The sequence below is a fragment of the Thamnophis sirtalis genome, unplaced genomic scaffold (assembly GCF_051295495.1).
Source record: "Thamnophis sirtalis isolate CommonGarterSnake01/CBP01778 unplaced genomic scaffold, rThaSir2_p1.2 scaffold_7, whole genome shotgun sequence".
Taxonomy (NCBI): domain Eukaryota; kingdom Metazoa; phylum Chordata; class Lepidosauria; order Squamata; family Natricidae; genus Thamnophis; species Thamnophis sirtalis.
This window is the reverse complement of record NW_028261387.1, coordinates 39,968,036-39,984,546: the sequence shown is the minus strand read 5'-3', so window position 1 is coordinate 39,984,546 and position 16,511 is coordinate 39,968,036. Positions and strand designations below refer to the sequence as shown.

At 34.7% G+C, this 16,511-nt stretch overlaps 1 protein-coding gene across 3 annotated transcripts in view; it reads right to left on the bottom strand.

Annotated features, from left to right (window-relative positions):
- Window positions 1-15: 15 nt before the first annotated feature.
- Window positions 16-16,511, bottom strand: part of TESK2 (testis associated actin remodelling kinase 2) — a 76,106-nt gene continuing 59,610 nt past the window's right edge. Inside the window, exons 6-12 of one of the 3 annotated variants that reach the window (XM_087719768.1) lie at window positions 14,636-14,717; window positions 13,996-14,075; window positions 13,234-13,317; window positions 10,492-10,578; window positions 9,760-9,898; window positions 5,376-5,897; window positions 16-1,399 (exon numbers count right to left, since the gene is read on the bottom strand). In XM_087719768.1, the coding sequence (XP_087575894.1) occupies window positions 1,305-1,399; window positions 5,376-5,897; window positions 9,760-9,898; window positions 10,492-10,578; window positions 13,234-13,317; window positions 13,996-14,075; window positions 14,636-14,717 (1,089 nt within the window). In that variant the 3' untranslated portion in view covers window positions 16-1,304. Of the gene's footprint in view, window positions 1,400-1,652; window positions 5,898-9,759; window positions 9,899-10,491; window positions 10,579-13,233; window positions 13,318-13,995; window positions 14,076-14,634; window positions 14,718-16,511 lie in introns of those variants that run through there. The other 2 variants (XM_014071351.2, XM_087719766.1) reach the window with 2 other exon arrangements.

The window sequence follows — 16,511 nt, the reverse complement described above, 5'->3', positions numbered from 1 at the left end:
ACAAAAAGTTAAGGAAAAGGAATTAAAGCCAAATTGTTTGACCACACCACCACCCCCAGTTCTATTGCAGTCTTATTTTCCTAATGCAAATTAAGCTAAACTGTTTGGAAAAAAACATCTGGGGGCCATAGGCCCCCCATCCCATTCTAGTATAATAATTTAAAGGGATATCTTGTTATTCTCTGCCATTATCAATATTTTGTTGAAATAAAATATTGGATTTTCCCTTATTAAATAATGTTTAGTTTTTGTATCAAAGTATTTGACAGACTGGAGGATTTTTATCTGTTAATTTATTGTTGCAAGTCTTTTTTGCAATACAGATCATCAAAGTTTGTATTCTAGTTACACACAACAAAACAGTAATGAGATCTCTTGGAAGCTAAAAAATGATTTTTTTTATTAGACTTATCTATTCCAGATACATTGGTTGGAAAGCATTAATTGATAACAACTTTAGTGGGGTCAATAATGTTCAACTTTTTAAAAATTGATGCTGGGGAGAGCAATGAAGTAGCTAAAGCTTGTCATTAATATCAAGTTAGGGAAAAGAAAGCTGAAGCTAACTGGATAGCTCTAGCCAGATGTTATTGGCATGTGGGAATGGACAGCAAAATGACAAAAATTGAAATCAATGTAAAGTGATGCAGCAATAGTATCCACATTTTATATAAATATTAATACATATTTTATTCTAGGAAAAACTTTAAAAGGAATTGAATGAAACGATAATTTTGTATTCATCTGTATTGCAAACATATTTCATATTTGAAGGATAACTGTTAAATGTGAAATCGAAAGATAAGAAAAAGCAACCCCAAACAATCAACAACTGTTTTTGGTATAAGGAAAATGAAAGCATTTAGATCTTTTCACTTTTTTTTCCTTTAAGGAGGTATAGAAATGGGGTGGTAGGTTAAAAGTAGTGAGTAGATTTATTGTACACTGCCCAGAGTCCCTCTGTGAAGGAGCTGGGCAGTTAAGTATGACAAATAACTTAAAGAGTAGGGAGAAATTTTTGCTCAAAATAGAACCTTGAATCATTTAGTGAAGTTGACTGGTAATTCTGTCCTTGGCAAATGCAATTACGGTAACTTGAAAACTTCAAGATGGATAGATAACTTGGAAAGTAGAAATAAGCAAATTAATAGAGCATTGATCTGTATTGTAAAGGAATTCACAAATGCAAATACCTCAACAGGACAATTGTCCCATGTTTTGTTACTTGTTTATATGAAAGCATTTAACTTACCAACATGACATTGGCTTCAGTTACTAGTTTTTTAATATAAGGTAACTGCAGCTTACACACTATGAAATATGATGTGTCTTGTCTGGAAACAAATGTTCAGATAATCTACCACCATCATTAATTGCTGGTGAATACAAAATTGGAAATCTGAAACAAGGGAAAACACAATAAGGAATTATTTCTGGAGAGAGACAAGCTCTTCTGGAATCTACTTTAACAGAAAAAACGATATCACTTTTACAAAATACTGGAATGTGTGAATATTAAGTCAGAATGAATGTTTCCCATTTTATATTGCTCCTTTGCGTCATCAATTTTGTCTTCTCAACCACATATCTCATTTTCTTCTGACAGTGAACTGGGGAATGGTTTACAAAAACTGACAAAGAAAACTTGCAGATATTTTAAACTACATTTATCTTTGGTTCCTTTTTTCAGTTCCAGTGAAACATACTGTTTATGCAATTCTAGGGTGGAGGGAAATCAGACATGAATCAACACATACAAATCAAGATTTGTTTTCTTTAAACATTCATAAATATCTGAAGTATTAGAAAAATGCTTTTTCAAAAATCCTTTTCCTGGCAGTGTTAAATTATATACACATGCTATCAATTTTTTCCTAAGCTTTAATGACAAAATTTAGCTATTTACAGACAGCAAATATTAAGACATAAAATTCCTTCATAAATATGAAAATAGATCTTATAAAGATCTATAAACCTTAAATCAAATATTTGGCTACCTCAAAGGTTATTTTTGCATAGAAATGTAGTGACATGCAGTATAAACAACAGCATTAAGTGCAAAGAGGAATTATTCAAGTGTCTAGTTAAACTGGCAAGAAATACCAGTGTTCTTGGACAAGATGCAGCAACCAAGAATCCATCGTACACTTTTTTTTCTAGTCAGATATCAATTTGTTACATACATGTATTCACAGTCTTTCATCATTTGGCCACATGAATATCCTCTAATATGCTTATTAAATGTAATTTAGACAAAATTAATTAAAAATAGACTGAGGATCTTAGAAGTGTTTTCAGGTGGCTTATCAAAAGCAATAGGCATCTTTGTTAGCAAATCAAATATGCTGAAAAGCAAAACGATCTAGTATCATTGTGTTTGTATAAATTATGCATTCATTTGGCCACATTCTGTATAGAGTATAGATGATGGCCCATAGCTGCTCTGCAATGCTGGCTTTCCATAGGATGTGATAATAACAGTGTTTACATATTATAGAAAAGGACAGGTTACCTTTATGTTTAACCATCCAATAGCTGTAGTTATTGTTTTCTCAAGCTCCGATGAAGCCAACTTTTATCAAATTGCAGTTTAGAAAGACTTGCTTTTGTATCAAGGACCTAGGTTATCATTAACACTCTATTAAGAAGGCAGAGCAACTGCAGTAGGAATCCATCATCCCACTTGCAAGAGTAAGTACCACTTCTTAGAGTCTGTAAAAAACCAGGAAAATACACAAGGGGGAGGGAGGGGATGTGACCAAAACAGAAGTAATTTGTCACATCTAGCTTTCACAAGCAGTAAAAGTGAGAGACTGAAAGGCTACAATCTGCAGAGGAAGTTATAAATTAATGCAGGCAAAGAAATGGAATACTTTCTGGAAGTAAAATGGCCTCTGAGATACATGGCATGCTTTGTGCTTTCCAGAGCTGAGCATAAGTTACATTCATGAATTATTTTGCTTTGGATGGGGTGGAAGAAAATGCTACCAAATTCAAAACCTGTTTAAGTGGTTATATTTTTTAACTGTTTAAATAAAGCAGCCTGATAATAATTACTGGGATTCTTTATCACTAATCCTGAAAGAGGAAATAACTAAACTGGAATGTGGTGCTACTTTAGAAATTTTCAAATGAATAATTGAGAAGACAATTTTGTTCTCCAGCTGCTGGAAGAAACTTGAGGCTATCATGAATGTCTATAAATAAACATAGCTTGCAAACCCAGTCTGCTAATATTTGTGACTCTGCTTTTATTGCTTTATATTTTGTGACGATTTGCCCTTTCTAGAGCTTAGTTATGAGAACTGAATATGAGGAAATCTATGTTCACCAGAACTAATTTCAAATGTATTCTAACTAGAGGCAAGATTTGGGATTTTAATCCTTTTTATATAATCTGTATTAATTCCTTTTAAATTCTGAGCATGTTATGCTGGTCTGGATGTGCAAAGAGACTTTAATATAGAGATGCTATTTCTATAGCTTCACTTTAAAATTCACTTTCCATTTGAGAAATGTCAAGCAACCTATCTACATAATTTATATAAATTGCACACATAGACCATGTTTCTGTGTGAATGAAGCACGTACACTAATTGAAGACATGCATGCAAAACTGGATTTTAAAAATATGTTGAAGAGAGTTCTTCCATGCCAAATATTGGATGGTAATACATTTCATGCTTCTATAATAAAGGGAATGAGGTTACTGAAGACATGAAAATATTCATTTCATTTTGTTTTATGAACAATTTATTCAGAAATGGAACTCTGTTGTTCCTTCAGTAAAACAGCTGATGGAAAATTTCCTTTCCAGAAAATAAAAACTGGACAAGCAACTAATAAGGAATGCCTGAAGTAGGAATATGCTCAATGCCTCCACTGTTTGGACTGGAAAAGGTAAGGGAGCTATTGTAGCCAAATCTCATCTTATTTAATAACGTTTAGAGAATTCGGAGCCATATTCTTCCTGTTCAATTAAAGCAAGAGTGAGGAAGTACATGCAAAACATTCTATTTTGGAACATTTTGATCCAAAATAGGATATTCTGGAAATGAACCAATCCAAAAACGATTTCTCCCAATCATAGACCAAGATTTTTTTGAATATTGTAGAAATGGTTTGATACATTGAGCTTCTTCCAAAGTAGCTGTTTTTTTGAAACTGAAACTCCCATGACAGAAAATCTTGTACAAGTCTTTGGGTAACCTGTGGTAATAACGGACTTCAACTCATTAGCCCTTGTTAATGGACAGAATAGTTGTGGTTGTAGTCCAGTAAGGTCTAAATCAACTGTCTTAAGTTTAAGCAACCTCCAAAAGTATAAACTTCAATTCCCAGAATTTTCCAACATTGTTCAAAATACTGGGATTTAAAATTCATACTTTGAAGGTTGGCCAGGATAATTAAGACTGGTTTAGGACAATCTGCACCCCCCCCCCCCAGTGTACTTGTTATTTTAAATATATTCCATATAAATATTTATTGCTGCTTGGCATTTTACTGCTAATGAGACAAAGATTTTGAAGGTTCGGGGAGATACTAAGTTCTTAAAAACATTTAACAGAACCTAAACAGTATGAATAACACAAATAGAAACGCAGAGATGCCAATAATCCCACTATCTCTATAACTGTGATTCTGCATAAATCAGGCATTCAACAGTAAACCTTATTCCTATATTAGCTTCTTCCTGAGATATGCCGAGAACTCCTTTCATACATCCTTGCATGCATACAATCTCTCATAATACATTTTAGAATTTTCAAATGAATTGGTTACATTGCTACACTGCTTTAGAGACATTTGACACAGGAAGTTAAAACCAGAGTAGTTAATAGGAGTGTATCATCATCACCATAATCATCCAATGGTTGGCTTTTAAATGTCACATTTCGGCTGTCCACTTATTGATGCTGGTGTGTCTGAAGGCAGCAGAGAAACATTTGAAGTGTCGCTATCCACCACTTCAAGGAAAGTGGAGTCTCTGCCTTGCTGTGAGGAAAGATTAATACTGAGCAACCGTTTAGAAGACTCCAATTTAGTGGAAGGCATATTCCTTTGAGTTTCATCTTCCACCTCCATTTCTTCAGAGGTGGTACAGATCATGAACATTTCTGGGAATTGATTTTCTGAGCAGTCTAAATTGTGTACTAAGACATTAGCCATTTGGCCAGATGTGTCTTGCAGCACTTGTCCCTCAGACTTTCCAAGTTCTGCCTCTTCAGCTGAACATTTTACAGGATACCCATTTTTGTTCAGAGGCTCCAGTTCATCAGAACAATCCATTTCCTCCTCTTGCAGAAGTGGAGGATGCAAGTCCTGCCTACGTTGTTTAACCTGAAAAGGAGGGATCTCAGATACACCATACTTACTACTGCACAACAGCCTCTGGCGCACTTCAGCCCCTAGCTGGGTGGGATCACAGCTACTGACCGTTGAAAAGAGATCTCCAAATGTATTATAATCTTTATGAACAAATTCAGGAGAAACTGGAAGTGATCTGCTTCTCCTCCCAGGAAGGAAAGAAGAGTCTTGCCAATCATAGGCATAGCTGTGCTTGAAAAGCGGCTGGCTCATCTTTTGACATCCTCTTACTTCTGGAGAGTGCAGATCGAATACAAGCGATATCACGGATTTGCTAGGCAAGTCAAAAAATTTTATTTTCCCCCCTTTCAAGTCTTCCCTAGAATTGAAAGGGTTGACTTTCCGACTTGCTCCTTTGCTTGGTGTATAATATGGATCCTGAACGTTTATCTTGCAGGAAGGTTTCCGAGAAAAGATGTCTGACTGACTGCGTGATAGCCAGATGTTGCGCCGTGGTCGGGGTGATTTAGGTGGGATCTTGTCATCCAGTGAGCTCAGCCTTTTGATACCTTGTCCCCTCTCTAGCAATCCTAAAAAATAAATTCATATTTAAATCTTCAGATTACTGAGTGACAAATCTGGACTCATAGACACACATAGGTGGAAATAATAAATATAAATGTGATATTCTTGTATCCTCCACAACCGTACACCCTTGGGAAGTTTACAAATTATCATAGAGCTCTTCATCATTAGAAATGATTTTTCAATCTATTTTGTATAAGCCATTTCTATAGACAGAGAATGCAATCTATCACATATTGTTATATTTTGTCTCTATACTCTTCTACATGTCTTTTATCCCTCAAATGCATAATATACTTAGAAATAGCTAATATGATAACAAATATATTATTTTCCAATTATATGTGTATCCTAAAAGTTTTCCAAAGAGTGAAAGTTAAAGAGGACACTCCCCTTTTAATTAAAAGACCATGTTTTCCAGAAGTGAGGTTTCCCTGGAGCAAAAGACACCCCTATGCTGTGAAAAGGGCAGGCAAACAATAATACTTCCCTTTGGAAGTGGTTATACTCCACATCAGCCTTGAAACAGCACATTGTCCAATGTAGAAACTAGGATACACAGCACTTGAGCTTGGGGGGAAAATCTGTTAAATACATTTAAATAAGAAGTCACTAAACAAAGCAGCTGCAAATATTACGGTCAGATGGGCAGTGTTTAGCTACATTGCAAAAAAAAAATCCTTTTCTTTTAAGATACTTGAATTTATGCTTAATTTTTTCTAAGCAGAACAGATACTAAAGTGATACTTTAAAACAAAAATGGAAAACCCATGTATAGCCTACAGGATCTCAGGATCATGCCATCAAAATGGCAGCATTTTGATGATACAGTTTTGGAGCATTCTAGTTTGGATAATTTAAGGGTGGGAATATTACCATTTTACCTCCTGGAAACCTGACACTCATATTCCATTCTTCTCTCTGAAAGCCAAAATCATTTTTTGTGGGACGGGTAGTCCTCATTTAGCATACAGTAACCATTCACAGTTACAACAGAGATGAAAATCTAACTTTATGATCAATCCTTATGTTTATGACCTTCACAGGTCTGTAAAGTAAAGTAAGATAATAAACACAGTCGCAGTTTAATTTAGCGACCACTTTGCTTAATGATGAAATTAGCAATCCCAATTATGGTTGCTAAATGTGGACTACCTGAATCGGAGAAATGAAAGGATGTGAATCACCAGACTGCTTCTAGTAGCACTCCAATGATAATTTTAATGTTTGTATGTTTCATTTGTATTATGTTATCACTGTTAAAATTAAGTATCTGGTATTGATTAAAAAAACTGTTGTACAAAACCCAGTGTTGTCATGGATTTCTTCATGTTTAAGGGCTTTCTCATATGGATTCCTGTTAAAAAAATGTAAATGCATCTTTTGGCCTGAAAACTATGCCAGGCTTTCCATGGCATATTGAAAGCTGCATTCATAAATATGGAGTTGCTTTTGGGAGAAATTCTAAGGAAGGAGATGGATGTTTAAACATCTATTTTGCCCAATATGTAAAATTAAGGGACATGTTTTGCTCCTGAAACTCAAAAAAGCCTTCCAATAAAAGGGGGGCCAACCATGGGCCTAATCATCTCTTGGGATCGCAAAAGACACACACTTGTGGACTACAGTTATATATCTTATCCTTAAGACTGAACTGAGTGACAAATTCAAGATTTCAACTGGCTCAGATATGGAATTCTATACTTAGCTAATTCAAATTTCCCATTTCAATGAAAGTAATGTCTTAAATGTCTATATTGTGGTCATAGCAGGAAAACACCCCTCCCCCAAAAACCTTGTATATGCCATAATTTAGAATTTTGTTTTAATCCTGCCTTTCCTACATTATAAGTTAACTCAACACAGTGAACAAACATAATACTTCTTTCTCCTCCTATTTTCTTCACAATAATAACTCTGTGAGGTGGATTGGGCTAAGAGAATGTGACTGACCCAAAATCAACCAGCTGGCTTTTGAGTTGTCCAAATTTTATTTTTCATAAATTAATTCAGCCTCTATCTTTTTTTCTGTTTTAAAATTTGCTATAATTCAACTGATAATAAATACCCCACAAGATGTATATGTAATTCAAAATAAACTATGAAGACAGCACTTAATTTGGACTAAACCCCAACATACGTTTACCAAGGACTCAGAAGACACAAAAGGCCTTGAACATTTTCTAAAATTATACATTATAAGAAATGATCAGAGCATAAAAAGCTACAGCTAGTAATTACTTTTGTAATATTTTTCTTGGCTATAGAGTTAGAATTTTGGGGTCAAAGCAAGACAAAATAACAGTGACCATTATTGAAGGTTCAAGTCTACAAAAAAGTTCTTTTGAAAAACGGCAACCGCACCTAGCAACATAGTTGTCTTCTACATCATTCTGTCATTAATAAAGCATGGATACCTCAGAGAAGTTGCTAAGCACTAACCATCAACATTGCAAAGTGAACTTCACTCTCTTTCTCTTTAAACATGCCAAGCCCACGGTTACTCTTCATACAATCATTTTATTGTGTTCTAATACAAGAATTTCCTCATACTATAGGTAGGGCAATTCTATCTGTTAAAATCCATGTGATATTCATTGTTATACTGGCAGCAGACCAGGAGAGAAAAGATCAGGAAGGAATGGCATTGCTATTTTTCTCACCATTTTTGTTCAAAATAAATGTTGGTCAAGATTTCAGGGGCTGTTCTTCCACTGTTGGGGATGGGATGGTAAACTGGGACACTTGTAATTCCACAGCTTCATACCATGCATGCCAATTGTGTCCCCTTTACATGATTTCCATTAATCCTAATGTAAGAGGTGACAACTTTTTTGGGGGCAGAGCGAAAAGTCCTGAGATTGGATTGCTTCTGAAGTAGAAGGCCTCTGTTTCATGAGAAAATGTCAGTAAATTCTGAGTCTATCTATTTAGAAATCTGATTTGGGCCATCTTCTCCAAATCTTCTTATCCTATACATTTGAGGTTGGAAGGAATGCTGTAGATTCTTGCCTTTCATTATGAGGTCTGTGGAGGAAAGAACTAGAAAACCAGCATTTTCTATGGTTGCCCAGTTTTGCCTAGTTTTGCCTACCATGGTTCACAATGCACCCTCTTGGTTAATATTTAGAAGGGAGGTGAAAATGTAAGTATTTTGTCAAGTTTTTTAATGCATTTGTGGGAGTGGGTGGTATTTCTGTTGCTATTTTTATTTGCATGTCTGTGTGTGCTTGTGTGTGCTTGCGCAGCACACAGTACAGCAACTGTTTTTATGACTTTCAGTCTTGTACTTATTCTTGTGATCCATCCAGAATCTCAGGATTGGGGTGCAGTACAAATTCCGTAAGAAAATACAGAGACATACACAAAAACTGATGAAATTAAGCGTCATTTAGAGGACCACATTGATGTGATTATATTGCTCTACCCTTAATTTTTAGTTGCACAGAAACAATTGTGCAACACAGTTGGGTACACCATACATCAACTTGTCCAGATAGTCTAGACTAATGTTTGTGCATCTCACTCAAGTTAACATGAACAACAACAACAAAATTAAATTCCAACCTATCACAGTGACTTAAGAAACTATGTGTCTAACAAATATGTCTGTGGACTAAATTTGATTCTTCAAGGAAGACAAAGTGAATAGATTGGATATACTGTGAACATCAAATTGTATTTCCAATTAATTTCCAAGTAAATTAACTCGTATTGAATATACAATTATATTTAATTAGACTTTGTTAGAATATTGTAAATACAATGCTTCCTATTTATAAATAAAAAACAATTTATTATAACATAAAATATTTAATATTTGCTTGGCAAGCTGGGCAGTTTTATGACCATATTGCTTGATCCTACCTTTGCAAACAGAGATGGGTTTTCGATCTGCAGCATCCAGTTTCCGTTCTCTTTCATCTTCTTCTCTTTTCAAATTGCTCAGAATTTCTTCCAGTGTTTTGACAATATCAGTAAATGAAGGACGTAACTTTGGGTCCATCTATGAAGATAAGAAAAAAATGATAGATTAAAAACATAACACAAAATCTATGCTTTTATATTACCAGTAGTCTTCAACTTCTGACCGATTGCTTAGCAACTATTTGAAGCTATGTCTGATCCCAAAAAGCTATTCACAATCTAATCCCTAAATTAGAGCCATTGCACCACCCCAAAAGTAATTTGCCTTTATGACCAATTGCGGAGAATGCCCCCCTCCCACTTAACTCTCCCGTTCCCCCCTCGAGCCTACTTTCTACCCAACGGGGTCCTACACCCTTGTATCAACCATTGCTGTTCTGTTTTAAAGAAATTTTGACTAGATGTTTCATTTTCATAATACCTTGTCTTATATAATATTATAAAGAACTATAGTGACAGCTTTTTATATCCTTACTTTATATTCTTTGTCCATTTTTATACCAAATCTGCACATAAATAACAAATGTTATAAACTAATATATACAATTCATTCATATTTTGCCTTAAAAAACACTTCATAATTCCTCAACTACAAAATCTCCCAATTCATTCAGCATTGCATTTTTAAATTTAACATAAACTGAGGTTATTATTATTATTGAGTGTACTGACATTGCAGCAGTTGAAGGCTAACTGGAGAAAGTTGGGAGAACAATCTCCCACCATGTGCTGAAAGGCATCATAATCCAGTCCGAAATTCTACATGAAAAAAAGAGAAATCCTCTGTTAATATCTAAAATAAAACAAACATGTATTAAAGAAAGCAATGGGGAAATTACAGGGGTTAAAAGACAAAACACAAAAGATAAAGAACTTAATTTTCTCCCTTAACTCTAGATCAGTACTTCTGTGGATTTGACAAAGAGATGCTGATGTATCTGCCATTTTCTCCTCCTTCATTGGCCTAAAAATACTTTCTGAATCCAACATAATATTGTTCCATTCCTTATTATTCTGCTATTATTCTGATATACTGTCTATATCAACATTTCTGAGCCTTGCAACGCTAAGATATGAGGACTTTAACTCCCAGAATTCAAGCAAAGGAACAAGGCTGGTTGGGGAATTCTGGGAGTTGAAATCCACGTGTCATAAAATTGCTAAGAAACACAGAAACAAGCAGAAACAGCTGCCAGTTTCCGAACAGCCAGGATTCAATGCAGTTGCTAGGGAAATGGCAGCTGCTTCAAAGATCATGTTGTGTGGCTCAACAACAGAACAGTCTGTCATCCTTCCGTAACCCAATCTATATGTTAACCAGCAAAATTCCGAGGATTGATTTAAGTAATACTACATTTTATGATTCTAAAACCTCCAGAGGTATATTGGTTTGCTGGTAAACCATTTGATTATTTCTGCAGTATGCACTGAATATGTATCTTCAGCCTGTACATAGCTCAGATGCACCACCTCTGAACTAGAGGGAAAGAGGAAGCTCAGAGAAACAACTCAGAATGCTACTGTATTTATTCGGGACTCAGTTCTAAAACTAAAACTAGCATTTCTGTCTATGCAGAGTACTCAGTTCTTTGAATATGGGAAACACAGCACCAATTCAGCTTTTTAAAAATACATTTGGAGTTATAGTATAAGAGAAAGATATTTTAAGAGAGAATAGTTTCAATCTTATGTCCCGTGATGGCGAACCTATAGCATGTGTGCCATAGCAATAGCAATAGCAATAGTTAGACTTATATACCGCTTCATAGGGCTTTCAGCCCTCTCTAAGCGGTTTACAGAGTCAGCATATTGCCCCCAACAACAATCCGGGTCCTCATTTTACCCACCTCGGAAGGATGGAAGGCTGAATCAACCCTGAGCTGGTGAGATTTGATCAGCCGAACTGCTGAACTGCAGTCAGCTGAAGTGGCCTGCAGTGCTGCATTTAACCACTGCGCCACCTCGGCTCCATAGGTGGCACGTGGAGCTATATCTGAGGCATGCGAGGCTTTGCCCTATGTGCACGCTGGCCAACTAATTTTCGGCCTTCCGGAGGGCGGAGGGAGGCCGTTTTTGTCCTCCCCAGGCTTTAGGAAAGCCCCCAGCCTGGAAAGGAAAAAAAATGGAATTCAAATGTTCTGAACTTCCAGCAGGCTCGTTGGGCCCTCCACAGGCTCCAGAGGATTCCTGAAGCCTGGGGAGGGTGAAAAATGGCCCAATGGGCCTACTGGGGGGGGGGTTTGTGCGTGCATGCACCAGGGGGAGGCCACTGCATTATATATGTGGACATGCATGCATCCGCTATTGCGCACGCAGGTCCTTTTGGCACCCAAGCAGAAAAACGTTTGCCATAGTCCAAGTTAATTCCTCCAATATAGTTTAGCTTTTAGAACCATGAAAGATGCTATAAAAAGAAATTTATAAATGTGTCTACATCAAGAAAATTAGCCACCATGAAGTCTAGCATGAAAATGCATTTATGGAAGAACGAACTACTACATAGTACCTAGTACTTGGCCAATATCATATTAGAATGGCATCTAATTAGAATGTAGACACAACTTGCACAGCCAGTTTGTGGTGCAATAACATCATAAACCAGTTATGAATATAGTTTTGTAATAACTTCAGTGCTGACTGCTTATAACATTGCTAGTTCCCTTAAAGATGATTCTTAAGAATAACTCCACATTTCACCTACATAAAGTTTCACAGAAATGTGCCCTACATTAACCAATTTTATCCATTGGAAGCAATTCTCAAGAATATTAAAACAGACCAACTGCCATCTAATTCTTTTTACTGAGATTGGAATTTTCAAATACAACAATTTTCAAACATAAAACAGACCTTTTATGTCAACTATCTCACTGAACTAGAGTTTGTTTTCACTTTAATATTTTTTTAAGATTGCTAATGCATGTATTTCTCAAACATAACCTAACTTCAAAATAATATGCTGTTTGTAAAAGAAGAGAAAAAATACTTTAAAATAGTGTTAATGTAAAACAAATAAATGATGACGTTGTATAAATAGCCATCCTTTCATCATGATCTGTTGAAAAGATATAGGTGAGATGTAATCAAAAGAAGAAAATGTCCTGATCAAACAGCCCTCTTCTCATGAACGAAGAAGCCATAGAAATCTTTTCAGTATTACGACAGTTAATCTCTTGAAAATTGGCTGATTAATACAATATTCAATCCAATATTATGCAAGGATAATTATGTACTTTAAATGTGGAAGGGGCGGGGGGAGAGAACAGCATTCTGTGCCAAGCTTGGCATATAAATGTAACAAAGGATTAATGTTTTATTGCAACTTTTATAGCCCATTTGGCAACTCTATGGAAATTATTGACCCATGAAACTCATTTTTTTCCTTGACAGTCCTTATCAGTGAACTTTGCTCACCTCTGTTCGTGGAAGATAGTCTGGGTCTGCCTGGATCCTTGCAATAATCTCACAAAGGATGATCCCATATGAGAACACGTCTGCCTAAGAGAGAATATGATCCCAGATTTATTTTGCAGGTATACTCTTTCCCTTCCATCGCAGGTTCCTCCCCCCAAGGTATAAAAGTTTTTCTTTGTTCCTATCACATGGATGCAGAATACAAAAGCTTAAATTACCCCCTGCACTACTTGCAAAGTTCTGAGGGCACCCAAAATTCAACCAGCTAAGAAAAAGACTGCAATACTGTTTCTTTATCATTAGAAGGAGCTATAAAACTTGAAAAATATTTATCAGTTTTTACTGATTTTTTTTTAAAAGCTACAGCTTATTGGAAGACAGAATATTGTTGTTAACAAAATTATAAATTAAGGTAAAATATGGCACTGTCCCTTGATAAGTAATGTTGTTTTGATTTACAGCTTTAAAAACTACTATTTCACAAAAGATGGATAAGGACTTATAATACTGTTCTCAATGTTAGCTAAAAAATAAAATATAAAATTTTAGATTCTCAATATAGAAAGCAAACAATTGCCCCATAGGATATTATGTTTATCACAGACAACAGAATGTTCATGAGGTTATCTAACTAGAAAGACTTAAAAATAGAAAATATAGCTTACATAAAAGAAAAATGCTAGGTACAAGTACAAATTCTCTTTGCTTAAATATTCCAAGGCAACACTTTATGTTAACAGTATTTATTTCAAACATACCTACCTTTTCATTATATGGCTCATCTCGCAGCACTTCAGGCGCCATCCAGTAAGGAGAACCTACCACTGGCAACTTCTCACTTCAACAAATTTAGAAAGGTAATTGTTAGAAGTCCTTTCTCATAAATATTATACAACCTTTTTAGTTTCAGTACATGAATGACTAACATTCCATTCCAAGCAAAGTATCTAAGACAATATTGTTATTATTTCACATATTTCAAAATCCTGAAAGGTATTCTACTAGGAAGTATATTACAAAACCTACTGAAAGAAGAAAATGTTTATGTGTCACAGTGAAAAGTTTAAGCAAAGTTATACCTGTGTGTGCAAATCATTTATACATGGCAATCAAATCTAAAGGTTCTTAAATCTTAAAGGTTCTTTTAAAACTTTTAAAGTGCAAAATTGCTCTTAAATACATTTATTATCTGCATCAGTGAGTTATCACAAATCTATTGTTCATACAGATAGAGAACGATTATATTCAAAAGCTAAAAAGTAAGCAATTCAGTAAGTAATCCAAAACAGTTTCAAGTCAAATGTTGAATCTTAGAAGGCAATGATCAGTGATTCACAATTATTTAGCTTAACATTATATTATTAAACTCTTAATTGGTGTTTACTCAGAAATAATGCTTACCTATAATCAGGAATTTTTTCTGCCAAGCCAAAATCACCTACTATAGCAGAATATCCATTCTCATCATTTTTTATTAAACAGTTCTGAATAAAAGCAAAGAAACAATAATGAATATTAAGTAGGTATAGTAAAGCTATAATATCGCTGCAATAAAGAATTTGATTTTGATTTCACCACCTATGAACATGTCAGTATCTGTCAACCTCTTAGTCCATTCTGCCTTTTAAATGTTTAAAAGTATATTGAATAATTAACAGAATTTTAAAAATGGCATGCTGCAAAGCTAAGTGCCATCCTCATCTTTTGATGAACAATTTCACATAGGCCCCATGGGTATTCTTAAAAAATAAAAATGGTGAATGGGAGTAGCTAGTGCTTTGTAAACAATGGTAAATAAAGGGTTGAAAATAATTGGCTTTGAGATAGCAGTAAAAACATGCCTACTATTTGACCCTTCGAAGGCCACCTTCCCGTGACAGATATTTCACCAACTGCTTATAATCAGATCTTAAAATATCTACATAGGCCGAGGACATATGGTATCTACATAGTATGGTACTGTTCTCCACCCCACATTAAATAATTTCTGCTCCAACTGTACTGAATATTGAGCATGTTAAAAGTAAACAAGAATATCAGAATATGTTGAAAAGGCATTTTGTAATATTAACAATATTGATCATAAATAATTTAAAGAATAATTAAAGAAGTTGGGAAAATACATTTTATTTATTTGTATCCCGTCTTTATTATTTTTACAAGTAACTAATGGCAGTGAAGATATCTAATATTCCTTCCTCATTCTATTTTCTCCCAAAAAATCACCCTGTAAGGAGAATTGGACAGAGAAAGAGAGTGACTGGCCCACAGTCACCCAACTGGCCTTCATGCCTAAGCTGGGACTGGACCTCATAGTCTCCTGTTTTCAAGCCTGATGCCTTAACCACAAGATCAAACTGGCATTATACTATCAAAATTTCAGCATGTTTTTCCATGCACAAAGATACAGCAGTTGATTTTATTTAATTAAATTTGATTTAATATAATTAAAGAAAAGTAGTTGATTTTATTTAATATTTATCCTAAATATTATTCTCACTTAAATGAATTTTAGAATACATAGCTCACTTTGGATTTTTAACGGTACATAAAGCCCCCTGAACTGCACTTATCCAATGCATATTTAATCTTCTCAACTATGACTATTGTTATTCCTAATAAAAAATGTATTCATTTAGTTTACTTGAGGTTGAATATTTGTTCACTGCAAAATGTACATAAATCCTATGGGAATAACATTAATCATACTGCAATGTTAAAAATATGGCAAAAATCCACACTTGAAACTACCTTTTGTAGATAGCTTCAATGATTCAATGATAATCATCTGTTTCACTCCATTAGCACATAAGACATATAAGTAATATTTGATTTGTAAATATTACAAAGGAATTCTTCAAAATACTATTTTATCAAGGTTCAATAAAGAACTATATTTAGAATTTGTGAAAAATATATTTATCATAAACAGTACATGATTTCTTACCTTCTTGGTTAGTTATAGGAGATATTTTGTGTTCTTTTGCTATATACCATAGGAAAGTTATTTTAATATGCACAAGTACACTCATGCAATTTTATTATTGATTATGACAAGGCTGTGTTCTACAATGTACCTACCAGCAAAAAAAGATGGTAAAGAAATTCCAGCACTAATTGTATAGGACAAGAATATGGGAATATTGTATGTGAGAGAAGAGGAACATAAAGCAATAAAAAATATTCAGGCCTTTCTTCATGCAACTAAAGTTGTTGCTTCCTTAAAATCTACATGAAAAGTCAATTCCTTGCTGCTGGGAAGGGAGGGAACAAGAGAT